At 35.5% G+C, this 27,984-nt stretch overlaps 2 protein-coding genes and 1 pseudogene across 2 annotated transcripts; 1 reads left to right on the top strand and 2 right to left on the bottom strand.

Annotated features, from left to right (window-relative positions):
* Nucleotides 1-6,182: 6,182 nt before the first annotated feature.
* Nucleotides 6,183-12,478, bottom strand: LOC100243065 (putative UDP-rhamnose:rhamnosyltransferase 1; annotated as a pseudogene).
* A 7,555-nt stretch (nucleotides 12,479-20,033) lies between these two features.
* Nucleotides 20,034-22,501, top strand: LOC100852885 (probable polygalacturonase). The gene is made up of 6 exons (XM_003633910.4): nucleotides 20,034-20,135; nucleotides 20,305-20,631; nucleotides 20,754-20,874; nucleotides 20,967-21,141; nucleotides 21,299-21,369; nucleotides 21,698-22,501. Exons 1-6 carry the CDS (start codon nucleotides 20,103-20,105, stop codon nucleotides 22,408-22,410), a joined length of 1,440 nt encoding a protein of 479 aa, XP_003633958.1. The 5' UTR covers nucleotides 20,034-20,102; the 3' UTR covers nucleotides 22,411-22,501.
* Nucleotides 22,502-22,526: 25 nt separating this feature from the next.
* On the bottom strand, nucleotides 22,527-27,974 carry LOC100852927 (mitogen-activated protein kinase homolog MMK2). The gene is made up of 7 exons (XM_003633911.4): nucleotides 27,515-27,974; nucleotides 26,771-26,900; nucleotides 25,349-25,486; nucleotides 24,468-24,800; nucleotides 23,597-23,780; nucleotides 23,061-23,273; nucleotides 22,527-22,907 (listed from the first exon to the last, which is right to left on the bottom strand). The coding sequence occupies exons 1-6, from the start codon at nucleotides 27,679-27,681 to the stop codon at nucleotides 23,098-23,100; spliced, it is 1,128 nt and encodes a 375-aa protein (XP_003633959.1). The 5' UTR covers nucleotides 27,682-27,974; the 3' UTR covers nucleotides 22,527-22,907; nucleotides 23,061-23,097.
* Between the last annotated feature and the right edge of the window lie 10 nt (nucleotides 27,975-27,984).

A 27,984-nucleotide genomic window follows, 5' to 3' on the forward strand; every position in this document is an offset into this window, starting at 1 on the left:
TGAAACATAAAAGGAAACAAATGTCCTTAGAGAGTGTCATAATCCATATTAGGATTGATGAACAAAACCGAAATAGAGATAATGTTAAGAAAGCTAACGAATTGTCTTCTAAGACTAATGTAGTAGAAGAAAAACCTAAACCCAAAAACAATAGGTCCAGGAAACAAAACTTTAGGACCAACCCCAATGTATCAAACAAGGTCCAAAACTCAACTATTAAAAAATGGGGTAATTGCTTTGTTTGTGGCAAGTCTGGACACCATGCAGTTCAATGTCGCCATAGGAAGAGAATTGAGAAGTCCAATTCAAAGGCAAATCTAACAGAGGTAGAGGTGATCACAGCAGTAATTTCCTCTGAGGTGAGCATGGTCACCAATATGAAGAACTGGGTGGTAGACTCTAAGGCTACCATACACATCTATGGGAATAGAAGTGCATTTACTTCCTATACCATTGTAAAGGAAGGAGATGAACAAGTGTTCATGGGTGATTCTAGATCTACTCCAGTGATTGACAAAGGGAAAGTTCTTCTCAAGCTAACCTCTGGAAAAGTGTTTGCCCTCAGTGATGTTCTTCATGTGTCAGATATCCGTTGGAACTTGGTGTCAGTATCTCTACTTGGAAAAGCAGGAGTGAGGATCTTGTTTGACTATGATAAAATAGTTTTAACCAAGAATGACGCATTTGTGGGAAAGGGCTATTATGTTTATTATATTATCAATAATAATGCATCTTCTTCCGTTGCATGCTTACATAGTTGATTCTTGTGATATTTAGCATGGTAGACTAGGACATGTGAACTTTTCATATATGAAGAAAATTGTTGAATTAAGTTTAATCCCTAAATTGTCCTTAGAAAACCATGGAAAATGTGAATCTTGTGTAAAATCTAAAACCATAAAGAAATCTTGCAAATTAGTTGAAAGAGAATCAGATCTACTAAGTTTAATACACAATGACTTAGGAGACCTAAAAAATACAATAACTAGAGGTGGTAAATGATTCTACATAACTTTCATAGATGACTACTCAAGGTATACAATGGTATATCTTTTGAGAAACAAAAATGAAGCAAAAGATGCTTTCATGAAATACAAAAATGAAATGGAAAATCAACTAAGTAAGAAAATTAAAAGGCTTAGAATTAATAGGGGAGGAAAGTATGAGTCCAACCCCTTTAATTCTTTTTTTGAAGATCATGGGATCATTCACGAAACTACTCTTCTTTATTCCCCTAAGTCTAATGGAGTAGCAGAAAGGAAAAATAGGACCTTAAAAGAAATTATAAATGCAATGTTGGTAAGTTCAAGAGCACTCTTGAACTTATGGGGGAAAGTTATCTTATCTACATGTCATATTCAAAATAGAATACCTTACAAGAAAACTGGTAAAACTCCTTATGAGTTGTGGAAGGGTTATGCACCTAATATAACATACCTGAAAGTGTGGGGGTGTTTAGCTAAAGTTTTTCTCCTTGAACCTAAAAAACGAAAACCAGGTCCTAAAACCTTCGATGCAATGTTCATTGGTTATACTAAGAATAATGCGACATATAGGTTTCTTGTTACTAAGTCAGAAAATAGTCTTGTAGATGTCAATACTATACTAGAAACAAAGAATGCAGATTTCTTTGAAAACATCTTTCCTATGAAACTAAATGGTGAACAACAAGTTCGGAAAACAAGTAGAGATAAGTCTATTGAACCTTTTGAATTTGAACCTAAGAGTAAAAGAGATAGGAAAGAAACAAACCTTGGAGATGGTTTCTACACCTTCCTAATAGATGAAGACCCTAGATCCTACAAAGAAGCTATAACTTCTCCTGATACACCATTCTGGAAGAAGGCCATTAACAATGAAATCGAATCAATCATGTATAACCATACATGAGAGTTAGTAGATTTACCTCATGGTGCAAAGACTATTAGTTGTAAATAGATCTTTAAAAGAAAGTTAAAACAAGATGGGTCCATAGAGAAGTATAAAGTTCGTTTAGTTGCCAAAGGATTTAAACAAATGAATGATGTAGACTACTTTGACACTTTTACCCCTATGACTAGAATAGCATCAATTAGAGTATTGATCGCTCTAGCTTCCATTCATAATTTGGTGATATACCAAATGGATGTCAAGACTGCATTCTTGAATGGGGATTTGGAAGAGGAAATTTATATGAAACAACCTGAAGGTTGTGTAGTTCCAGGAAAGGAAAAAAAAGTGTGGAAGTTGGTTAAATCACTATATGGGTTAAAACAAACTCCCAAACAGTGGCACAACAAGTTTAATCATGTGTTAGTAACTAATGGATATTCTAGTAATGATGTTGATAAGTGTATCTACAACAAGTATGAGGATTACACATGTGTAGTCATTTACCTTTATGTTGATGACATGCTAATCTTCGGAACTAGCCTAGAGGTTGTGTGTGAGACCAATAAATTCCTAAGTTCTAAGTTTGATATGAAAGGCCTAAAGGAGGCAGATGTGATTCTAGGAATTAAAATAACTAGAACACCTAATGGGCTTAAACTTTATCAAGAGCACTATGTTGAAAATATCCTAAGGAAGTTTAAACACTTTGATTGTAAACCAGTATCAACTCCTTATGATCCCAGCTCACAGCTAAAGAAAAATAGAGAATATAGTGTTGCCCAAATAGAGTATGCTCATATCATAGGAAACTTAATGTACTTAATGAACTGTACCAGACCTGACATTACTTAAGCAGTAGGTAAATTGAGTCGATACACCCAAAGTACTAATCAGGACCATTGGACTGTTGTTTGTAGAGTCCTTGAGTATTTGAGAGACATCATTAACTATGGTTTGTGCTTTAGTGGATTTCCAAGTGTCCTTGAAGGTTTTAGTGATGCAAATTGGATTTCAGATTCAGATGAGATGAAATCCACTAGTGGATATGTTTTAATCCTTGGTGGAAGTGCAGTTTCTTGGAAGTTTGCAAAGCAAACTTGCACTACTCGGTCTACTATGGAGGTTGAGTTTATTGCCTTAGGAAAAACAAGTTTTGAGGTTGAGTGACTTAGAAACATCTTAACAAATATCCTTTTATGGATGAGACTAGCCTCGTCTGTGTCTATATGTTGTGATAGCCAAGCTACAATTGCTAATGCTAAGAGTAAAATATTTAATGGGAAGAACATGCATATACGTCTAAGGCACAATATTGTGCAACAGTTGCTTGAAACACAGGTTATATCTCTAGAATGAGTGAGGTCAAAGTTGAATTTGGCCGATCATTTGACCAAACCACTAAATAAGAAACTAGTGAAATAAACATCGACAGTGATGAGGCAAATGCCTATTACAGAAGTCAAGAGTGGTGGTAATCCAATCTATTAGAATGGAAATTCTATGAAGTAGGTTCATATGGGTAATAACAAATCACTTGTTGACTTGAGGTGCTCTATCAACTCTAATTGTATGAGAGTTTATCCCTATGGTGTAGATAGAGCATATTCTGCATTGATTAAGGTTGAGTGTTTACTCTTAATGAATACCATATTCCTTATGGATGGTACGTTTAATGTAGAACATACTTGATGGATTCATCTATATGAGAGTGGAGGTGGGGTCGCTTCCTATGAGAACTTAGGCAGGTTCTCTAGAGCTCTCATGAACATCCAGGCAAGGCGCATGGTCTATTTGTGCCAACCCGTTTTATACAGCTCGTAGTGTAGTTGAGAAAACAAATGTGGATAAAAGTCCCTTGAGTTACATCAAGAAACACTGGTTCATAGAAATTTATTTTCACCTTTGTGATTCAATCCTTATTTGTCCTGAGACTGGTTCATAGCCTTTGTGCACCAGTACTAATGCATTAGATTTTTTTTCCTTCAAAAAAAATTACATTTACACTTAGTGAGGGATTGTAGGAAGAGTGTAAATAATTTTTTATTTTATTTTATTCTATTAGTCTTATATTTTTGGAAAGAATCCTATTGAGAATTATTTTTATTTTATTTTATTAGTCTTATATTTTTTGGAAGAGTCCTATTGGGATTGTGCTAGTGGAGTCCCATTCCATTTATAAGTAGAATCCCCTTCCACTTTGAGTCATATTCTAATTACAAGTAGAGTCCCATTGAGACTGTGTTAGTGACCTATAAAAGCAGACCACCCCTCACTCTTTATATACGAATACCAAATTTTCAAAGAATTTTTCAAAGAGTCTTTTCATACATCTATCTGGAGGAATTTTTTCAAAACCCGAGTTGTACACATCTCGCTTACAGAGTGCACCCAAAACGAGATCTGGTTGTTGAATCCTGGAGGTAGACCACTGGTACCCTAGTGCACCAAGTTCGTTTTCGAGGAGAGTGGATATATTTCAAGGACAGTATTTGTCACACCTCGATCGATAAGTTTTTCTTCTTATTAATTATGTTCTTTATTTGTGTCTTTCGGGTTAGTCATTTGTTTCCATACCCTTAAATCCAACATGCATGTGAGCATCACTTCAGATGCATTTTGTCCATAGAAACCAGCATAAACACTATATGCTTCATATCCTCGGACAACCTCTAAATATTAAAAATTGATCCACTCTGATGGTGACATCAAACTCTCCGACGATGGTTGAAGCCTCTTTCTACCTTCATTAGCTAGGTATTCTTGGGAAATCTCTATAAAAGAGTACACAAAATGAAATGACATAAAGGAAATGTTTAGAATCGAGTTCATAATAATAAGAATCACTTTAATTAATATTTCTATAAATCAAGGAGATGCATATAATGGCGGGACATTTATAATGAGATGCATAGAATTATACAAAAGACACACAAAATGGGGTGCATAATGATAAGAATTCACTCTATCCAATATTTTTGTAAATTAAAACTAGTTAGATATTAATAATATTTTATTCTTTTAATTGAAGAAATAATATTTTTTTTTCCTTATTATTCATTTTTTTTTGTATAATTCATAATATATTTTTCTATAAATTTTTGTAAAGAAATAATAGAACTCAATGTTTTTATTGTCAAAATTATCAAACTCTTAATGGAACTAGAGTTAGGGGAAGAGGCTTGAAGTTAAACCTTCTCTTTCTAAAAAACCACGTATTCCTTTTTTTTTTTTAAAAAAAAAAAATCCAAGCCTTCCATAAGTTTTTTAGTTTGATGTTAATCAAAATAAACACAACAAATTTCCTAGTGTGGCAAAATAAAATCATCTTCTTGGTTTGTGATATTAGTTTTCTCCATCATATCTTAAGTGGAGAACCTATTGAAAAAATTAAGGATGATGAGAGAAATAAAAGTTTTATCCTAATTTGATTTCAATCAAGCTAAACATCACAAATTTCCTATTATGTTGAAATCAAATCATCATCTTAGTCCATCACATGAGTGTTCTCCGTCATTTCTTAAATAGAGAAAAACTTGTTGATGAAGAAATTAAGAATGATAAGGGAAGCGAAATTCATATATTGCAATACTAGTTATGAATTTACAATGACGAATTTGTCACTTCATGAATTCTTGAAACTTTGAAAGAAGACGTTTTTTTAACATGAAATGTAAGCAACGAGACCAAGCTATGAAACAATAGGATGTTTGCCACTCCTATTTATGGGCTTGAGCGATCTGAGTTCTCATTTCTTTGGGCATACTTAGAAAATGAATATGATTGATTTGTTGAAGATGTTATGCTCTATTGTCCAATTTCAATGGTTGAACCTCCTATGATGCATTTCTTAATTCAAGATCTTACTAATTGAAATCAAAGGATTACCAATTCAAAGTGATGAATTGTTTCCATAATTATAATTTCATTTTATATTGGACTAGATTGAAATAGGATTATATACTCATTATGAGAAGAAGTGATTCGAGCTTATCTTAGATAAATAACTATGTTTACATATAAATCCCTACCTAGTTGCATTCTATTTAGGATTAAGAGTAGACGTGGCATAGGGGTGATGTTAATGAGATGGGCAGCACAGGTGGAAATTCTAGCACAGCTATCAGTTGGGGGCTCATTGTTCCACTCTGGGTGGGGTCCAGCCATAGAAACATTTCAATTTGGGTATCGTCTCATTGTATTACCATTCATAATCGATCAAAGCTTTAATGCAAGACTTTTTGTGGGGAAGAGTATGTCTGCGGAAGTAGAGAGAAGTGAAGATGGGTCATCTAGCGGAGAGGACGAAGCAATGATAAAAGGATATCAAGTGATTAAATAATCTAAAATTAAAAGATGATAAAAGAGTACAATATTCCGTACTACATATGCACCCAACCCAATATTATCAGCAATCAAGATTCACATGCGTGCTTTCATACTATTGTAATGAAATTAGAATTTTGTAAACAACATTGGAACTTCTCAAAAATTGGCAGACATATCACTTCTGCTTTGCAAACCCAGTTTTCAGATACTTAACAAACCCTCCTATATAGTGATCCTGATGGAGCTTCGGGTCGCCAAAAATGGCAGCTGCCTCTCTTGCATGGATCCTCAGCTTCTCTCCTTCCTCGGACACCGTGGCAAGTCTCAAAGACTTGGCTATGTCTTCCCTGCTAAATGATCCGTCTTCTCTTCTCTCTACTTCCACAGCCAAACCCTTCTCCACAAGCAGCCTTGCATTCAAACCTTGATCAATAATGATGGGCAATACAATAAGACAGTGGCCAAATTGAAGGGTTTCTATCACTGAACCCCACCCAGAATGAAACAATGAACCTCCGATTGATGGGTGTGCCAGAATCTCCATCTGTGGCGCCCATCCCATACACACCATCCCCCTGCCGGAGGTCCGGCCACTGAAACCGGAAGGTAGGGCATCGGCATCTTCAATAGCCCAGTCGGGTTTTCTGAGTGCCCACAGAAATGGCAATTCGGATGGCTCTAGCCCATAAGCTATCTCATGAACTTGGTCTTTTGTCAACTTACACTCACTCCCAAACCCTACAAACACAACTGACTTGGGCTTTTGTTCATTAAGCCATTTGAAGTTCTCCCCCCATGACCCATCAGTGATTTGAATTTCTCTCCCTTCTGCCTTTTCCGGCGGGAGTAAACCCACAGGAATCACCGGCTTGCCCATGAGATTTCCAAGTAAATTCAGGTATTCACCTTCATACTCCACACAACTACGCACAGCCACGGCTTGACATGAATTAATGATCTCGACATATCTTGCAGCGTCAGTTGTTCCAGAAGCGTTATTAGTAAAGAAGCCGGAATAGACGGCTTTTGCCTCATAGCCCTTGAAAGCCACTGAAGATGGAAAACTGATCCATTCCGGCGGTGATGTCATACTCTCCGGAGATGACCTAAGTCTCCTTCGACCATCTCCGACGAGGGAATAAGCAGGCCCAACGAAGGCAAGTGTTGAAGCCGAGAAAACAGAGAAGTACACGAGCGGTACACCATGTTCTCGAGCAATTGAACTGACCCAATGCGGGAAGAAATCGATGATTATTCAATCTGGTGAAGTATCAGCAACATACTGCTTGAAGGGGTGTTGAAGGAGATCAAGAGCAGCCTTCAAGTACTGAATTTTTTCAAAGGGCATATCAACAGTAGCCTCAGCACCCTCAGGCAAGATACTCCCATTCTCCATTACTGGAAAGGGAAGTTCCACGAACTTGATCAGAGATGACAAATTTGGTGGAGGTTTAAGCAGTCTCTGGATGTTCCTCGGAGTAGATACCAGTGAAACTCGGATTCCTGCTTTAGCTATGGCGATGGCGAGGTGAAAAAACGGAATCATGTGGCCAAAGGCCGACCATGGAAGCATGACTACATGCATTTTACCAGCCATTTCCCACCGTGAATGCACTCCGTACCAGCCCAATACAAACCAAATACATAGAGAAAAAACCTCTACCTCCTATCTTAACCACATGAATATACTTAAGGATATGAAACCTGCGCCTCAGATAAAGATGACAACTGGAACATGGTTCGAAGAAAAGAGGTCTATCAGTTACAATTACAATTACAAATTGTTGAGAGCCACATATCCATAAATGGAGAGATACATTACAATTACAAATTGAGCAAATTGTGGAGAGATGGGTCGAATTCACAACTTCTCGTTAAACCAAATTCTCATATTATGTTGAGGTATCAATTTTTCTAAATGCTTAAATTTATAAGATTTGAGTTCGGTATACATATCATACTCCTTTACAATGCCAAAATCTTCTTCAAAAATGATTATAATGGAATGAAAAATATGAGTTTTTATACCATGGCCAATGGTTGAATTCAATTATTCTTAGCTCACTTCCTCTTGCTGTTTCATGATTAAGAGTGAATGTTTTTTAAAAACACTTTTAAAAAAATTAGGTTGTTACCAAAATTTATAAAATCACTTTCAAAAAAATTGAAAAACGATTTATAGTATTTTTTTAGACAAACATTTTATAGGTTTGCTATTACAAGAATTACAACACGTGACGGACATCTAATATTCTTACAAAATTTATAATTGGATAATTAAGGAATAGAGTTTTATATCGCAAGGCAATAAAATAAATAAATAAAATTAAAAAACTATTGAATTAACTTAACAGACATAAATTCAAGTACAAATTGTAGGGTGATAGACAAGAAATTGCACATGTCAAATGGATTAGAGAAGGAAAGGTTCCCTACAAACCATCCAAGCTAAAATTGATTATTGTTCGTATGGAGTTGGAACTACATAAGTGATTAAAAATGTGTTTGACAGAATCTCCTTATAGAATTTTTTTTTTTAGAAGCGTTTCCTTGTAAAGTATTTTTAAAAAATTACCTACTTGTGTTTCTCGAAGCATTATAAGTGTTTTTAATTTTAAAAAAAGTATTTTCTAATTTTTGTTAAACGTCATCATTTTTCTTTAAAAACCCTTTTTAAAATTGGAGTGTTTTTTTTAAATATTATCAAACAAATTATAAATGCTTTTTCTTAGAATTATTTTTGGGTGAACTTATCAAATGTTTTCCTATATTATAAGTATATTTAGTAAAGTAGTTTAATATTATAATTTAAAAATTAAACTAATTTAATAAATTATAAGAATACAAGTTAAATATTTTAAAGACATAATCATAAATCTATACTTTTCATATAAGAATTTTTATTTGTTATATAGAAATTTCTATTTTTAAAAATAAAAAATTTAAAATACATTTAAATGAAGTCTTATTTAATACATAATATGAATTAATAATTTAACTTAAAATTACTTTAAATTAAACATTATTAAATTTTACCAAACAAACTCAATAGTATCTTAAGGGTTTGATTGAGTATGATCGAGTTTTTTGGTTAAATTTGTTTTAATATATATAACTCATTTAATAAATAAATAATATTTAAGTAAACGCTTGCTTTCTACCAAGACTTCATTATAGTTTCTCCTCCTCCATGTTTCTCCGATGAGAGTAAACCCACCGGAATTACTGGCTTTCCGATGAGTTCTTGATATAAATGTAGATTCACTTTCAAACTCCGTGCAACTAAGTAGAGCAACAGCTTTACATCCATGGATTATCTGCGCAAGCCTGTCAGCATCACTTGTTCCAGACGCATTCTGTCCATAGAAACTGTCATATGCTCTAGATGCTGTGCATCCACGGAAACCTACTGAAGATGGAAAACTGACCCACTCTGGTGGTGAGTGTGGTCACATCAAACTCTCCGGCGATACTTTCACCGCCTGGGTATTCTAGAAACGGAAAAGTATATCAATTTGACCCCAAGCTCCGGGAATCTCTATTAAAGAAAAGGGTTACGTAAAAGAGGCCACGGAATGATTAGCCTAAGGATCAGAATGGAGCACATGAGACATGACCATATGAGAATAGGTTGTTTTTTTTTTTCTTATTGCATGTGCCTCTTTGGTTCAATGGAGCACACAACCCTAGGAGCTGTTTCTTAATTCAATTTCTATCTTACCAACTATAATTCAAAGAAGTACTAAATTTGTTCATCCAAAATGGAAACTGTTTATGATTATGAACTTTTTATCCATAATATAATGATCGAGTCGTTTCAATGATTATAAGTTCATTCTATACTAGACCATATCAAAATAGGGGGTGATTTTATATTCCATTTAGGATTAGAAATGGGTGTGACAAAGGGGTGATGTTTCTGATAAGGATAGCCTAGATGGAAATTCTGCGCACCCGTCAATTGGGGGCTCCTTGTCTGACTTTGGGTAGGCCTCAGCCATAGAAACATTCAAACATTTCGACTTGGGCTTTGTCTTATTGTATTATCATTCATGATTGATCAAGACTTGGATGCAAGGCTTTCTGTGGAGAAGAGTCTGGCTGTGAAAGTAGAGAGGAGAGAAGATGGGTCTTCTGGCAGAGGGAACAAAGCAAAGTATTTGAAGAATGATCTCAACATGACTGCCCTCAGGCATCTAGTGATGGAAAGGATTAATTTATTAAATTAAAAGATGAAATAATCTAAAATTTTTAAAATAACCCCTCGTGTGTTTAAACTTGAAAAATAATCCCAACATAAATACTCTTCAACATTTTTATTATTTTCATATAAATTTTTGAAAGAAAAAAAATTAATTTTACAAAAATAGATAAAGGGTATTTTTGTTAAAAATATATTTTTTTTGTTTAGGATAAAATATGTGGTGGGTTAGAATTTATAAATTTTAGATTATTTCAATTTTTTAATCAAATAAGATATAACAAAACTCATATTGGATATGCTTGAAATCTAATAATAGACATATCTCAATATATCTATTTCAAAATGTCATACCTAGAAATTGTATGAGCCTAATCTCAAAGGTTAAATACAATCAAAACCATATAACTTGATTGTACAAGTGGATAACATGTATGTTATGTTTGGTTCCAAAAATATTAAGAAAAGAAAAAATATATATATTAAGAAAAATAGCTCCTTGTCTCATGGAGCAAGGTTTGCACTTGTCGTTCACTCTCTCGCTGACGTCTTTCCATACTTTCGCGCCAATCAAAGTAGCTCTCGCTATCCATGACTAATGATCGACTTCTTAAGGGTGTTGACATTTTTATTCAGTTTCCCACATACGGCACCAATGTTAATACCAGGTCAACTGAGGATGGATTCCTCCCTTTGGCAGTGGCAACGAAAGCTCCTATTTAGATGTTGGAATCTAAGTTCTCTGTTTTCCTGCACGAAGATATCCGGACAGGTTGTCCAGACACACCCTCCGAAGCCCAAGTCAGACTTTGGAATGAATAGAAACACTTAGAGAGAGAGAGTAGGTGAGAGAACTCACAATGTCCTCCTTTTGTTATGTGTCAGTAGGGTTTTTATAGTGCCCAAAGGTGGAGGGCACAGTAGTACTGAACTGGCTCTTGCACTGATGACTACGTAGCAATGGTAGAGCAATCATCACAACTGCAAGATGGTTGGGGGTTGTGTCAGACGGCGCGTCATGATACAACTTGTCGTCCCTTCAACGTGTTGAAGGTATGGGGTTGGACGTGACAGTCCGTTGATGTAGACGTGATTATGGGAAGGGTTCCATCAATCATTCCAATGTCAGACAACCAAATCCTTACACACCCGAGAGGATTTGGGGCTGTCAGGGAAGTGTGGCCCGTTCAGTGGAACAAATGGTTCGAATAGGATGTCTCTAAATGCCTTAAAGGTTGTCCAAACAGTGATGAAAGAAGTGATACGTGGTCCAATTGGGACGATGCCATATGGACAGACGCATGGAGGTACACGTGGGTAGGCACGTGGGAGAAAGCCCCCACAAGAGTCACTTTAATTAATATTTCTATAAATCAAGGAGATGTATATGATGGAAGGACATAAATGATGACATGCATAGGATTATACAAGAGATTCACAAAATAGGAATCACAATTATTAAAAATTTAAAATACATTTAAATGAAGTCTTAATTAATATATAATATTAATTAATAATTTAACTTAAAATTACTTTAAATTAAACATTATTAAATTTTACCAAACCAACTCGGTTATATCTTAATGGTTTTGATTGAGCATGATCGGTTTTTTTGGTTAAATTTGTTTTAATATATATAACTCATTTAATAAGTAGATAATATTTAAGTAAACGTTTTCTACCAAGATTTCATTCTAGTTTCTCTGTTTCTCCGATGAGAGTAAACCTACCGGAATTACTGGCTTTCCGATGAGCTCTTGATATAAATGTAGATTCACTTTCAAACTCAGTGCAACTAAGTAGAGCAACAGCTTTACATCCATGGATTATCTGCGCAAGCCTGTCAGCATCACTTGTTCCAGACGCATTCTGTCCATAGAAACTGTCATATGCTCTAGATTCTGTGCATCCACGGAAACCTACTGAAGATGGAAAACTGACCCACTCTGGTGGTGTGAGTGTGGTCACATCAAACTCTCCGGCGATACTTTCACCACCTGAGTATTCTAGAAACGGAAAAGAATATCAATTTGACCCCAAGCTCCGGGAATCTCTATTAAAGGAAAGAATAAAAGAGGCCACGGAATGAATTAAAAGGACACGAAATGATTAGCCTAAGGATCAGAATGGAGCACATGAGACATGACCATATGAGAATAGGTTGTTTTTTTTTTTTCTTATTGCATGTGCCTCTTTGGTTCAATGGAGCACACAACCCTAGGAGCTGTTTCTTAATTCAATTTCTATCTTACCAACTATAATTCAAAGAAGTACTAAATTTGTTCATCCAAAATGGGAACGGTTTATGATTATGAACTTTTTATCCATAATATAATGATCGAGTCGTTTCAATGATTATAAGTTCGTTCTATACTAGACCATATCAAAATAGGGGGTGATTTTATATTCCATTTAGGATTAGAAATGGGTGTGACAAAGGGGTGATGTTTCTGATAAGGATAGCCTAGATGGAAATTCTGCGCACCCGTCAATTGGGGGCTCCTTGTCTGACTTTGGGTAGGCCTCAGCCATAGAAACATTCAAACATTTCGACTTGGGCTTTGTCTTATTGTATTATCATTCATGATTGATCAAGACTTGGATGCAAGGCTTTCTGTGGAGAAGAGTCTGGCTGTGAAAGTAGAGAGGAGAGAAGATGGGTCTTCTGGCAGAGGGAACAAAGCAAAGTATTTGAAGAATGATCTCAACATGACTGCCCTCAGGCATCTAGTGATGGAAAGGATTAATTTATTAAATTAAAAGATGAAATAATCTAAAATTTTTAAAATAACCCCTCGTGTGTTTAAACTTGAAAAATAATCCCAACATAAATACTCTTCAACATTTTTATTATTTTCATATAAATTTTTGAAAGAAAAAAAATTAATTTTACAAAAATAGATAAAGGGTATTTTTGTTAAAAATATATTTTTTTTGTTTAGGATAAAATATGTGGTGGGTTAGAATTTATAAATTTTAGATTATTTCAATTTTTTAATCAAATAAGATATAACAAAACTCATATTGGATATGCTTGAAATCTAATAATAGACATATCTCAATATATCTATTTCAAAATGTCATACCTAGAAATTGTATGAGCCTAATCTCAAAGGTTAAATACAATCAAAACCATATAACTTGATTGTACAAGTGGATAACATGTATGTTATGTTTGGTTCCAAAAATATTAAGAAAAGAAAAAATATATATATTAAGAAAAATAGCTCCTTGTCTCATGGAGCAAAGTTTGCACTTGTCGTTCACTCTCTCGCTGACGACTTTCCATACTTTCGCGCCTGTCAAAGTAGCCCTCGCTACCCATGACTGATGATCGACTTCTTAAGGGTGTTGACATTTTTATTCAGTTTCCCACAGACGGCACCAATGTTGATACCAGGTCAACTAAGGATGGATTCCTCCCTTTGGCAGTGGCAACGAAAGCTCCTATTTAGATGTTGGAATCTAAGTTCTCTGTTTTCCTGCACGAAGATATCCAGACAGGTTGTCCGAACACACCCTCCGAAGCCCAAGTCAGACTTTGGAATGAATAGAAACCCTTAGAGAGAGAGAGAGTAGGTGAGAGAACTCACAATGTCCTCCTTTTGTTATGTTTCAGTAGGGTTTTTATAGTGCCCAAAGGTGGAGGGCACAGTAGTAGTGAACTGGCTCTTACACTAATGACTACGTAGCAATGGTAGAGCAATCATCACAACTGCAAGATGGTTGGGGGTTGTGTCAGACAACACGTCATGATATAACTTATCATCCCTTCAACTTGTTGAAGGTATGGGGTTGGACGTGACAGTTCGTTGATGTAGACGTGATGATGGGAAGGGTTTCATCAGTCATTCTAATGTCAGACAACCAAATCCTTACACACACGAGAGGATTTGGGGCTGTCAGGGAAGTGTGGCCCGTTCAATGGAACAGATGGTTCGATAGGATGTCTCTAAATGCCTTGAAGGTTGTCCAAACAGTGATGAAAGAAGTGATACGTGGTCCAATTGGGACGATGCCATATGGACAGACGCATGGAGGTACACGTGGGTAGGCACGTGGGAGAAAGCCCCCACAAGAGTCACTTTAATTAATATTTCTATAAATCAAGGAGATGTATATGATGGAAGGACATAAATGATGACATGCATAGGATTATACAAGAGATTCACAAAATAGGAATCACAATTATTAAAAATTTAAAATACATTTAAATGAAGTCTTAATTAATATATAATATTAATTAATAATTTAACTTAAAATTACTTTAAATTAAACATTATTAAATTTTACCAAACCAACTCGGTTATATCTTAATGGTTTTGATTGAGCATGATCGGTTATTTTGGTTAAATTTGTTTTAATATATATAACTCATTTAATAAGTAGATAATATTTAAGTAAACGTTTTCTACCAAGATTTCATTCTAGTTTCTCTGTTTCTCCGATGAGAGTAAACCTACCGGAATTACTGGCTTTCCGATGAGCTCTTGATATAAATGTAGATTCACTTTCAAACTCCGTGCAACTAAGTAGAGCAACAGCTTTACATCCATGGATTATCTGCGCAAGCCTGTCAGCATCACTTGTTCCAGACGCAATCTGTCCATAGAAACTGCCATATGCTCTAGATGCTGTGCATCCACGGAAACCTACTGAAGATGGAAAACTGACCCACTCTGGTGGTGTGAGTGTGGTCACATCAAACTCTCCGGCGATACTTTCACCACCTGAGTATTCTAGAAACGGAAAAGAATATCAATTTGACCCCAAGCTCCGGGAATCTCTATTAAAGGAAAGAATAAAAGAGGCCACGGAATGAATTAAAAGGACACGAAATGATTAGCCTAAGGATCAGAATGGAGCACATGATACATGACCATATGAGAATAGGTTGTTTTTTTTTTTCTTATTGCATGTGCCTCTTTGGTTCAATGGAGCACACAACCCTAGGAGCTGTTTCTTAATTCAATTTCTATCTTACTAACTATAATTCAAAGAAGTACTAAATTTGTTCATCCAAAATGGGAACGGTTTATGATTATGAACTTTTTATCCATAATATAATGATCGAGTCTTTTCAATGATTATAAGTTCGTTCTATACTAGACCATATCAAAATAGGGGGTGATTTTATACTCCATTTAGGATTAGAAATAGGTGTGACAAAGGGGTGATGTTTCTGACAAGGATAGCCTAGATGGAAATTTCTGCGCACCCGTCAATTGGGGGCTCCTTGTCTCACTTTGGGTAGGCCTCAGCCATAGAAACATTCAAACATTTCAACTTGGGCTTTGTCTAATTGTATGATCATTCATGATTGATCAAGACTTGGATGCAAGGCTTTCTGTGGAGAAGAGTCTGGCTGTGAAAGTAGAGAGGAGAGAAGATGGGTCTTTATTTGAAGAATGATCTCAACATGATTGCCCTCAGGCATCTAATGATAGAAAGGATTAATTTATTAAATTAAAAGATGAAATAATCTAAAATTTATGAAATAACTCCTCCCATGTTTAAACTTGAAAAATAACCCAGACATAAATACTTTTTAACATTTTTACTATTTTCATATAAATTTTTGAAAGAAAAATAAATTATTTTTACAAAAATAAATAAAGGGTATTTTTGTTAAAAATATATTTTTTTTTTTTAGGATAAAATATGTGGAGGGTTAGAATTTATAAATTTTATATTATTTCATCTTTTTTTAATCAATTAAGATATAACAAAACTCATATTCGATATGCTTGAAATCTAATAATAGACATATCTCAATATATCTAATTTTAAAATGTCATATTTGGAAATCGTATGAGCAGCCTAATCTCAAAGATTAAATACAATGAAAACCATATAACTTTGTTGTACAAGTGGATAACATGTATGTTATGTTTGGTTCCAAAAATATTAAGAAAATAAAAATGTTAAGAAAAAATGGTTTTTTTCAAGGGCCAGTTTTACTATGGAAATAAATAAATAAAATTTAAATTAGTTAGAAATTTATATATTTTAAAATTATTTAATCTTTATATAACAAAGAAAAATAAGTTAAATAAAATTACAAAAACATATAAAAATAATTCATTCACTTTAAATTTATTTTTATTTTTTCTCAATATTTTCTTTCCTCCCTATTTTCTTTATTTTACCGTTCCTTAAAGTTTTTGAAAACCAAATGTAGTTATAAAGATTTAGAAGTTGATGAGGGCATTTGAAATAGTCCCATGCCGAAGCCAAAGTTATAGATTTCAACTAGTCGATATTCAACATAAAATAACTTATGGCATGAAATAAAATATAACTTCTACAAAAAGTGTTATTTTTCTAAATTCTTTATTAAGTTTTTTTATAAAAGAAAGGGCTATTCATAAATCATAATCTTTTTAAATAAAATTAATTAAAAAATACAAAGTTTAAGAAAAATGAACTTTTGATTTCTCAAAGGTTAATCCAAACGAAACTAACCCTTTTTTTAAAAATAAAATCTTAGCTTTTGAAAGTATTCATCAAACTAACGCATCTTTTCCACATTAACATCCATATATTATTTTTTTCATATTAAAACCATGACTAGTATATATGGTTTTGACATAAAAAATAAAATAAAATCGATGATATTACTAAAGATTAATTTGATGAATACTTTGAAAAACAACATAGTTTACAAATTCTTTTTTCACAAATGGTTATTTTGTGACAAGCTCAAAATATGCTTCTAAAATCAAATATGTTGTTTGGTTTTTAAATTTTATGTGATAGTGATTTTAGAAAGTATTTTTAACTTAAAAAATATTTTTAACAAAAATTAAATGTTTAATAAAATTAAAAAAATGTAAAAATTTACTTATGACATTTTTTGAAAAAACACTTAGAGTGCATTTTCCAATGATTTTTGGGATTATTTTTAGTTTTTATAATATTTGAAATCTTTTATTTTTTAAATATTAGAAAGGTTAAAAACACTTCTTAAAATCACTATCAGACACATGTTTAGAGTGTGTTTGATAATGAGTCTAAAAAAAGTTTTTAATCCTTTTAACACTTAATAGAGTGTGTTTAGTAATGTTTGTACTTAAAAATATTTTCCGTAAAAGTGTTTTTAAGATAATCATCTATCAAATATTTTTATTTTTTAAAAAACATTATTATAAGTAAGTAATTTTAAAAATATTTTCTCAATTTTATCAAATACCTAAAGTTTTTTTTCAAAAACTTATTTTTTATTAAAAGAATTTTCGAAATGAAGCTTCCACCTCATAAGTTGGTTGCAGAGAGAGATGTGGGTAAGTTGGTTGCCGATAGAGGTGTAGGTATTAATTAACGCAGCCTGATTTACAAGGGCTCAAAACCATATCATCATCCACTTCCATTGGGGTTCGAAAATGATATCACTATTTAGTTAGATGGATAGGAATTTCTTGAGCCAAGGGCTTGATGTCATGAGTCCTCAAAGCAATAAGGGATTAGAAGTGGGTGCCACATGTGAATTATAATTGCCAAAGTTTGTTAGATGAGTGGCTTTATATCCCTTGGCAGTAACAGACATGATCTAATAATTAATAAGACATGGAGGGATTATTATTAGATTCTCCACCTTCAAGTACTTTGGAAATTTTTTCTGAATGGGACAATGGCATCTTATGAAAAAGAGTGGAGTCACGTGAAAGTGAGAAGGTGGGTCGTTGTGGGCGGTTGTGGTGGTGGTGGTGCGGTGGTTGGATTATACATAATGGCCACTCGTGAATGGATAAAAATTAATTTTTTATTATTTATTTTTACCGAGCACTTGACAATAATTGACACTATCAATTTTCTTCAAAATCGCATTTCGACTCGTAATATACATCACAATATTAGTCTTGAAGTACCAACTCTTCAAAAAGCCGATAAGATTTGAATTCACAATACATATCGGGATTTTGATGTTGAATTACTGATTTTTTTTAAAATTTTGAGTTTATAGGATTTGAAGGTATAATATATATTATGGACTTTTATCACTCTCCTTTGTGTGACATATTCTACCCGCATGAAATCATGATGACATCATTCTTTACGTCCATCCTCATACCCATATGTGGAGAACGTGAAGAACATGAAAAGACATACATACCTATAGGCATTGGTCGAGCCAAGAACGTTACGTCGGGTAGGGGACAATGAATTATTAAGATATAAATGGTTAAGCTTTTTCCCTTTTTTTTTTTAATAATATAAGGAAAATTTAGCTTTTTGGGGTAAAATGTTGGTTCTGCCAATGCTCATAAATAAATAACTATAATTAATATATTTTAAAAAATTTATTTAATAAATTAAAAATATAATTATATATGCAGGGACCACCCCTAGGCGTACACGTGGTAAGCCACAGGACAGGACACTCCTTCAATTGACACATAGCACATCCTACCTTTTGTTCCAACTTCCAATCCGAACTCGATAGTTGTTATCCTAAATAGGATTCTTGACCATATTTCACGGACAATCATTATTCATTTTACCAAAAGCATACTCGACAGGACATTCTCAAGCCTTTTCAGACGACCTACGTCGCCTGCAGATTAAAAAGACAAGTGGGACGACAAGTCATCCCCCAACAATCTCTGACAGTCGCCTACAGGATAATGATGGTTTTGCCACCCTCTAAGCACCATTTGCGAAAGTCAAAGAGTTTTCTCATCTTCAAAATGACGAGGCTCCTAACATTATAAAAAGCCCTCGACGACCCAATTAAGGAAGGTAAACATTCCTTAGAAAGCCCCAGGAATACCAATATGTTGGATCGTCAAACTGACAAAAGCTTCGAAGGGTGTGTCCGGACCACGTCTAAATATCTTTTGCAGGAAAATGGAAGGAAGCATCGTTCTTAGTTGAAGGGGCGAGAACTTTAGGAAGCTACCGTGCCTCTGGATCCTCCCCGCATCAACAATATGGTAGCGAGGTTTAAACACATTCCTCAATTTTGCTAGAAGCTCAAGATAATGTAGGTTGGGTCACAGAAATTTCTTCTTGATAAGTCAAAGAAGAATCCACCATTAAAGCACAAAGGCTCGTCAAGAAACCACCATCGAAGCACGCATGGGAGAAAAGAAGATTATATTTCATGGAGAAATAGAAAAGCTGCTTTGTCCAAAAGCTATAGCATCTGGGTACACATGGCCCCACCTGGACCACTCGCACTGGTCCGCCCGTGAAGTGGGTCGGCAGTAGTGCGGCGCGAGACACTCACGAGATCGAATTGTGGGAAGATCGAGAAACTAGGTCTCCGTGAAATTGGTCCCACTTCCTACTTGCCAACATCATAGAGTAAGCCAAAATTTTGAGTGACGTTAGCCTCATATTTAACCATAGTGCTTCTAACAGGAGTTCTTTAAAAGTGCTTTTGCATGATCATGTCTTATTGAAAAGATGTTACTCTTAATTGCATCACTTCTTATATTGTAAATTTAGAGGAGATTAGAAAAGGAGAAGAAAATTTGTGCATTCATATGAATTAATTCCTAAATATTTTTCACATCTTGTCAAACTAATGGCCTTTTTAAAATTCATTTTATATATAGAAAAAAAAATTAAAATGATTTATTTTAATTCTTTTAATATTTTAGAGTTAAACTACTTACTAAATCAATAGTAACTTGAGCTTATAAATACTCCTCCTTTGGGACTGGACCATTCTCAAGAAGCACAACCAAAACAAGCTCCAATGGAGATGTGCAAAAGCCCCCTCACAACTCAAGTAAAGCCCTAAACTTCTTTTATTTTCTCTTCATTTTCTCACATTTTTCCTTCACATTCTTACTGTCCAAACACACCACCACCCAACAGATACAGTTCATATGGTTGAAACCCATAAAAAAAAAATTGCTAATCTCACACAACCCATTGTTTCTTTTTACTGTTTTCAGGTAGTTTCAGTGTTAGTTGCGGTGGTTTTGTTGCTGAGTGTAAGCAGAGGTGAGTGCAGAAAAGGAAGAATTTTGGAGGCTTTGGAGTATTCAGCCATAAGTTGCAGAGCACACAGCGCTTCATTGGTGGATTTCGGAGGAGTTGGTGACGGGCAAACGTTGAACACGAAGGCGTTTCAAGATGCAGTGAGTGAGTTGAGCAAGTATGGATCGGAGGGCGGAGCTCAGCTGTATGTTCCTGCCGGAAAATGGTTAACCGGCAGCTTCAGCCTCACCAGCCACTTCACTCTCTTTCTCCATAGAGATGCTGTTCTTCTTGCTTCTCAAGTCTCTCACCTCCACTTCCTTTTTTGATTTATTTATTTATTTTTATTCTTTATATTTTCCTTTTTAGATTTTTGTTATGGGTGAATAAAAATTGGCAATTGTGAATTAATCAACTGGTGTAGGATATAAGCCAATGGCCGGTGATCAAACCATTGCCATCGTACGGTCGAGGACGAGACGCAGCAGCAGGAAGATACACCAGTCTCATATTCGGCACAAACCTCACTGATGTCATTATTACTGGTAATTAACGTAATTTTAAAAATAAAATATTGGATTTTTTTCTTTTTTTGTTAATATTAATTATAACTAAAGTGGGGCCCACGTGGTATCAGGTGACAATGGGACAATCGACGGCCAGGGTGGTCTGTGGTGGCAGCGATTCCACGGGGGCAAACTCAAGTACACCCGGCCGTACCTGATCGAGCTCATGTACTCTGCTGATATTCAGATTTCTAATCTGACGCTCCTCAACTCGCCTTCATGGAACGTTCATCCTGTCTACAGCAGGTGATCATTTCCCATGACTCACCCTTTTGCTTTTCCAGTTATAATGTTATTCCATCCCGCAGCTCATCTGCATCAAGTTTCAAGCTTCCTCACTGAACTGTCCACGTGGCAAACTTGAGTTGGTTCGATGAGTAATTTTATTTATTTTTTATTGCAGAAATATTCTTATTCAAGGTATTACGATCCTTGCGCCTGTAAGATCACCAAACACCGATGGAATCAATCCAGGTTCGTCCATTGCCTGATCTTAAATTCACAGCCGCAGGATCAGATGACTTTAACATCAAACTATTAGTACCAATGAACCAACCCGTTAGCCATTTGATTAGCTGACTTCCAATTTTCAAACCATCGAAGGGCTTAACATAACGTGTTACCCATTTGATTAGATGACTTCAAACCATCCAAGGATCAAATGTTGTCTAAACCCGATTAGACCTTTTCCCAATCCATCAATCCCGAAATTACCCGGCCCATTCAGTCTGACCGCTAAACCTGATTGGTGGCTAGGATCATTCTAACTTAAAATTTGATTCTATTTTGATTTCACATTCAGATTCTTGCACAAACACAAGGATTGAAGACTGCTACATTGTATCTGGAGATGACTGCGTGGCAGTTAAAAGCGGTTGGGATGAGTATGGCATAGCTTACGGTATGCCCACAAAACAGTTGGTGATCAGACGGCTCACATGCATTTCACCCTACAGTGCTGTGATTGCATTAGGGAGTGAGATGTCGGGTGGGATCCAAGACGTCAGGGCCGAAGACATTGTGGCCATCAATTCGGAATCTGGGATCAGGATCAAGACTGGCATAGGGAGAGGAGGCTATGTGAAAGACATATATGTAAGAGGAATGACTATGAAGACTATGAAATGGGCCTTCTGGATGACTGGGAACTATGGGTCTCATGCAGACAATCACTATGACCCAAAGGCATTTCCAGTGATTCAAGGAATCAATTACAGAGACATGGTGGCTGAGAATGTGTCAATGGCAGCTAGACTAGAGGGAATTCCCAGTGACCCATTCACCGGAATCTGCATTTCTAACGTCACAATTCATTTAGCCGCAAAAGCGAAGAAAGTACCTTGGACATGCACTGATGTTGAGGGGATCTCAAGCGGCGTCACGCCTACACCATGCAGCACGTTGCCTGATCAGGGTCCAGAGAAGACGTCTTTATGCAATTTTCCTGCAGAGAGTTTGCCAATAGATACAGTAGAGTTACAGAAGTGTTCTTACGGAATAAATTATTATCCGTGAATTTCTTCGATGTGTACCACAGTGATAACAATCTATGTACTTTTTTCATGTCATTTACCTTAAAGCAAAGAACTCAGTATTCTCTCTAAAATTCTATGCAAGGAGTCATGCCAAAGGATCAACCAAAGAAAAAGATTGTCAAGGCTTAAGTTCACAGAACCAATATTACATATCATTACAAGTTCCATCACGAACAATGATGAGAAAAGATGATGGGATCAGTCTAGGAAACAGAAACAAATTGTTTGGAAATTATTCATGTCATACTAAATACTTCAAAACCTGGAAACATACGGGGAGCAATGATACAACTTTGCATTGCAGAATCTCTTCGCTGCAATTAGTTTCTAGCACTAAACTCTGCTCCTAGGCCAACTATGACACAAAGGAAGAAGATCCTGCACCAAGAAGAAAATGGAGTCTATGAATATTATGCTGAGAAACCCTGCAAATGGTTCTGCCTCAGCTTCTTCATCAGCCTTTGAATATTACGAGCACTGAAAGAAGAGAAATTAAGTGTGAGAGATCTTATGAGGACATGTTCTAAGTAAAATCCCACTATCTCCAAAGCATGATTCACCATTTTTTTTTCTAGGGAGATTATGATGGTTTCATATATAGCATTCTTGGAAATCATAGCCATGGCCTACCTTTTCTAGTGTTTACAACAACATGATCACATACTTCTCAATGAACTGGTGGGTCTGGATTGAATTTTACGGATTCCCTCCAGATGAGTTCTTTGATATTCTCTTCAGTAAATGATGGTTGCTCGAAATCAAAAACAAAAGGCCTTGGACAAACGGGCTCCTCATTGATATCATGAAGAGGTGCCAAGTATGGATGAGACAGTGCCCCTTCAACTGCAAACAAAAGGAAAAAATGAGCATAAATAAGCACATAGAACTCCAATAATAAGAATAGTATAATTTAAGAAATTTTTCCCAAAGATCTAAAACCAACACCATAATACTATTGCTCTTCCCGACTAGAGATTTCCTTAATGAGAATTCATACATTTTTTTTTAAATAAAGTTTGATAAATTCTATTATTGTCATTGGTTGCTTTTTGAACCCATAAACACTTCTCATAATTTCCTAAAGTTGTATCATTAATGCCAAAGAATTCCTGAATTTGGAATTGGTCACTATGTTATAAGCCATAAGATAAATATGCAGAACTTACCTGTAATGCGCCTGTTTGGATCAAATACAAGCATTTTTTCTAGCAAATCAATAGCTCCAGGAGACATATTAGGAAATCTAGCCTGAAATTGTTGTCTCGGGTATTGTGGTAGCTGCCTAACATATCTTCGGGCATTATCACTTCGAAGAAACCCAAGGCTAGAGTCATCAGGTGAACCTATAAGCTTTTCAAGGAAAAAGAAAAACAAAGCAAGTATCAGAATTGAACCAAATGCTATAAGAGAAACAGAAACTTCACCTTCCAACAATGCCACCACCAGTTCTCAGTTTCTATACAGTCAAGCACAACAAAGCCCAAAAGTTCAAGTACTTTCCTAATAAATAATAAAAGGAAGTGGGGAGGGAAGGGAGAGTTTGCAATTCCAAAATCATCTTCCTCCTTATCTCTAATATCCATTTGCCCAAGATGATTTCCTGTTTCTCTTATTCTACACTAATCACCTGTAGATCTCCAACCTAAATTTTGATATCCCAGGTTCAAATTTCAGGCTTGTGTAATTGCCAACATTGGTCATACAGCTATGGGTAAAGAAAAATGGGATCTCACTGAGTCTAGCTGACAGGTGAAAAGAGCAAGCACAGGACCACTGAGCAACAGACAGAAGGTATGAAAGAGTCAAGAAAGTTGGGGTAACCAAGATTCTGAAAGCAAAGTGGACTTTGAAGCAAAATAGCATCTAAGTGTATTCCTTACTGCAGTGAGCAGAAATGACAAAATAAGGGTGCCCCATAAAAGATGGTGAGAACACTTTGGTAATGGATAACACCAGCAGCAAAGGTGTTCTACAGTATTCAATTGAAAAAAAATGTCAGACAGTAGGTTTAACTCAAAAGGTTTCCATAAAGCATACCTCTGTGATAAGTCTCAGCTGATGGACATAATCTCTGCCAGGAAACAGAGGTTGCCTTGTCATGATTTCTCCAAGGATACAACCCACTGACCAAATATCAATTGCCGCAGTGTATTCTGAACAATTAAGGAGCAATTCTGGTGCACGATACCATCGGGTAACAACATACTCAGTCATGAAGTCTGTTTCAGATGTCGTCCTCGCAAGTCCAAAATCCCCAATCTTAAGATCACAATTTGCATTCAGAAGCAAATTACTCGGCTTCAAATCACGATGCAAGACATTTGCTGAGTGTACATATTTAAGTCCTCGTAACACCTGATACAGGAAGTACTGCAGAGAGTAGAATTGGAGTGTCATTGACATCTCAGTTCGGTATCATAGAAATCATACAGAAAAGATGTTATATTTGCACTTACAAAAATCCCACAGTAAATTCAACAAATTAAATTATAAATAGATATTTCTCAACATGAAGAGGGGTGGTAAAATTTAAATTTTTAGGACTGGCAACTAAACCAAAAATATGAGTAGATAGGATATAACATGAGAAATTGAGCATGAGTGTGCTATGTTTCTTAACTCTTTTCTTTGATATCATGATCTTTATCTTCATAAATGTATCAGAAAATGAGTTGATAAAACTGATCTTGAAAACTGTCACCATGCAACAGTCCAATGGTGATAGTACTCTAGTAATTAGCAGTACCAATACAAGGTAATTGTAGAATTGCTTTATTAATGAGTTGCAGGCATCAAAATCCTGGACTAATTCTATGGAGGCAATGGGCTGAAATAGTAAACATGAGCAATGACAATTCAAAGTGATTTGTTGCAATGATATAGATAAAGTGCTCCAATAAAAGTTTGTGGTGCCAAACCCGGCAGTGGTCATCATTCAGTGGTTGGTTGGAACGTATTATCTGATGCAGATCAGTGTCCATTAATTCATAAACAATGTAGACATCATTGAAGTTCTCCCTCTTAGGTGGCCGTATGATGTCTTTCAAGACAATAACCTGCGGAGGATAAGAACTGATAGTAAATATATTATTCCACCAGGAGGAACATAAAAAATTCTAGAACCTGAATCCAACAAACGAACCAAAGTAACTAAAGCCGATAAGAAGAATCAGTGATTGAAGGAAACTAACAGTTTCTTGTCATAAGACTATAGTCACAAAAACAAAGTATTCTGATGGTTTCAAAACTTAGAAAAAACAAAGTCTCATGAAGGAAACAAAAACATTTAAAAGGATGTCAGTGGCATCCCTGAGAATGAAGCCCAAATGTGAGCCTACACAAGCTTGGGCTAGGGTCAGTTCAGGCTTCAGGCCAGATCTTTTATACCCCTAGATACACTCAAGTTGGAAACCTCCAACATTAAACAATCATGGATTAAAATATTGCAGGATAGGGGAAAGATCTCTGTTGTTATGTTGGAATTCAATCAACAAAATAGAACCTTGTCTGAATTATAATTTCAGTCCATGTTTACCGCTTAAAGTGGCAGTGAAATCTTGTAGTACCTAGGGAGAAGGGTCACAAAATCCCAAATACAACCCCAATACAACAAGGCACAATAGCTTATTCTGACCATTAAGAGCGTAGGACAAATACTGTTTCTGCTCTTCCCCCTAGGGTATTCCAAATTTCATTCTAATAACAACATGCTGCCTTTGCAAATATAAGGTCTGAGGTCACCGGTACTCTTATTGTAAGGAGCTAACCCATCTTCCTTTCTCCACTAAGATTTGAAGCCTAGATACCTTTTCCATGGTTTATCAATTTATGTAGCTCAAATTACTCAATATGATGCTTCCCTAAATATTATGATGCCAGGTGTTTTGCTTTATAACAAACGCATGAGCATTCACCATACTTGTGTGTTTCTGTATTAATAGACAAGGAAAAACCAGTAAATATTTACAAAAGGATGGGCAAGGTCATAGAGTTCCATCCTAGCAAAAAAAAAGGAAACAGTTTTCTCTTTTTGCTAACTCCACAGCCCACACAACATATTTCATCAAACTCTTATGAAAATCTAACTTATATCACATTTATGATACTGGTCAGATAAATCATCTCTAAAACCGTTTCTAATCTATTGATCTGGATAGCTCGCTCACATCTACTATGGAGGAAAAAAAATTAAAATAAAAGGAAAAAAGGTAAAAAAAGATATAAGCAATTGGCTAAGAAGAAAACAATTATTAGAGCAAAACACAATCATCTTGCCAAACAAAGACAGTAAAACTATAGAAGCAATAATTGGCCCGAGGTATGGAGGAACCAAAACTTACATTTTCATGATCCATGTGGCGAAGAAGCTTAATTTCCCGTAATGTCCGTTTGGCATCTATCCTATTATCAAATGCATTACCAATCTTCTTAATGGCAACTTCCTCCCGTGTCTCTGAGTTCATCGCAGCGCTGAAGGAAAGGAAAAAAAACACATGTTTCCTTCACATTGTTGATAAAACAGAGAAATGAAGTCAATTAGATGAAATTGTGTAGCTTCTATTGTGCCCTTAAGCAGATCATCCATGTAATAAATGCTCACCAGTACCCCTCTTAACACTAAAATCCCATTATTCTCAATTCCTTTTCTACGAGTTTGTTAACTTCAATAGTCTCAGTAGTTTCTAGTTCTATAGATACAGAGAAATATCCTAAAATTCTCACCTAAACCAAAACATCAACATCTCACAGAATCAAGAAACCAGGATATGGACCACAAGAAAAATCAAAATTTCTACAGAAATTCAGCACGATCTTCAAAATTCACAAAAGCCCACTTCAATTTTTAAACGATAAGCAAAAAAAAACCCTCCACCAATAGAATATTCACAAAAAGAGCCAAAACCACGAAAATTCCCACAGCGATTGAACGAGATCATGAGAACTCATAAGAACCCACTTAAATTCTCAACCCAGCCACCAAAAAAGCTCAAAGAAACAAATCTCCAAAAATCAAAACCATGAAAATCCAAGCAATAAATATTTGAAAGAAAGAAAAAAAAGCTTAAACCCATAACAGTTCTTACCACACGATACCATAAGCACCACGACCCACAGGCCGAATTGGCGGCACGTACTTCCTAGAAACTTCGAAGAGGTTCCCATACACATTGTACTGAACATACCGTCCACCATGAGTCGACACTCCTCTGATATTCCCTTCAACTGAACCAGCGCTCGACTCCATAGACATGTCCGAGAAAATCGACCCCTAATTCCACTCACAAAACCCGAAACGAGAACGACTCAAGAAGGATTAGCCCCTAATAGCAGAGCCACTCCCAATTTGGCGTAAAAGCCAAGTCCGTGGAGACCTTGGAACCACAGCTGCTCGGCCTTTTTGACATTTCTTGGCCTTTTTCTAGAGAGAGAAAGGACTGTAGAGGAAAAGATTTTATATGAATTTCCAGTGTGAAAGCGTGAACTTTAATGGAGAGGGCTTTTGAACTGGAAGTAGTTGGTTGAAAACCGTGAAGAAATGGACTTTCCCCTGTTT

Source organism: Vitis vinifera, chromosome 15, assembly GCF_030704535.1.
Source record: "Vitis vinifera cultivar Pinot Noir 40024 chromosome 15, ASM3070453v1".
Classification (NCBI taxonomy): domain Eukaryota; kingdom Viridiplantae; phylum Streptophyta; class Magnoliopsida; order Vitales; family Vitaceae; genus Vitis; species Vitis vinifera.

Coding starts and splice junctions, on each gene's coding strand:
- LOC100852885 (XM_003633910.4), top strand. CDS start 20,103: ATGGAGATGTGCAAAAGCCCCCTCACAACTCAA. Junction 20,136..20,304: donor AAAGCCCCCTCACAACTCAA/GTAAAGCCCTAA, acceptor TACTGTTTTCAG/GTAGTTTCAGTGTTAGTTGC. Junction 20,875..20,966: donor CACTGATGTCATTATTACTG/GTAATTAACGTA, acceptor ACGTGGTATCAG/GTGACAATGGGACAATCGAC.
- LOC100852927 (XM_003633911.4), bottom strand. CDS start 27,681: ATGTCTATGGAGTCGAGCGCTGGTTCAGTTGAAGGGAATATCAGAGGA. Junction 26,901..27,514: donor GGTGCTTATGGTATCGTGTG/GTAAGAACTGTT, acceptor CCTTTCCTTCAG/CGCTGCGATGAACTCAGAGA. Junction 23,274..23,596: donor TCCAAACAGGCGCATTACAG/GTAAGTTCTGCA, acceptor TTTTGTTTGCAG/TTGAAGGGGCACTGTCTCAT.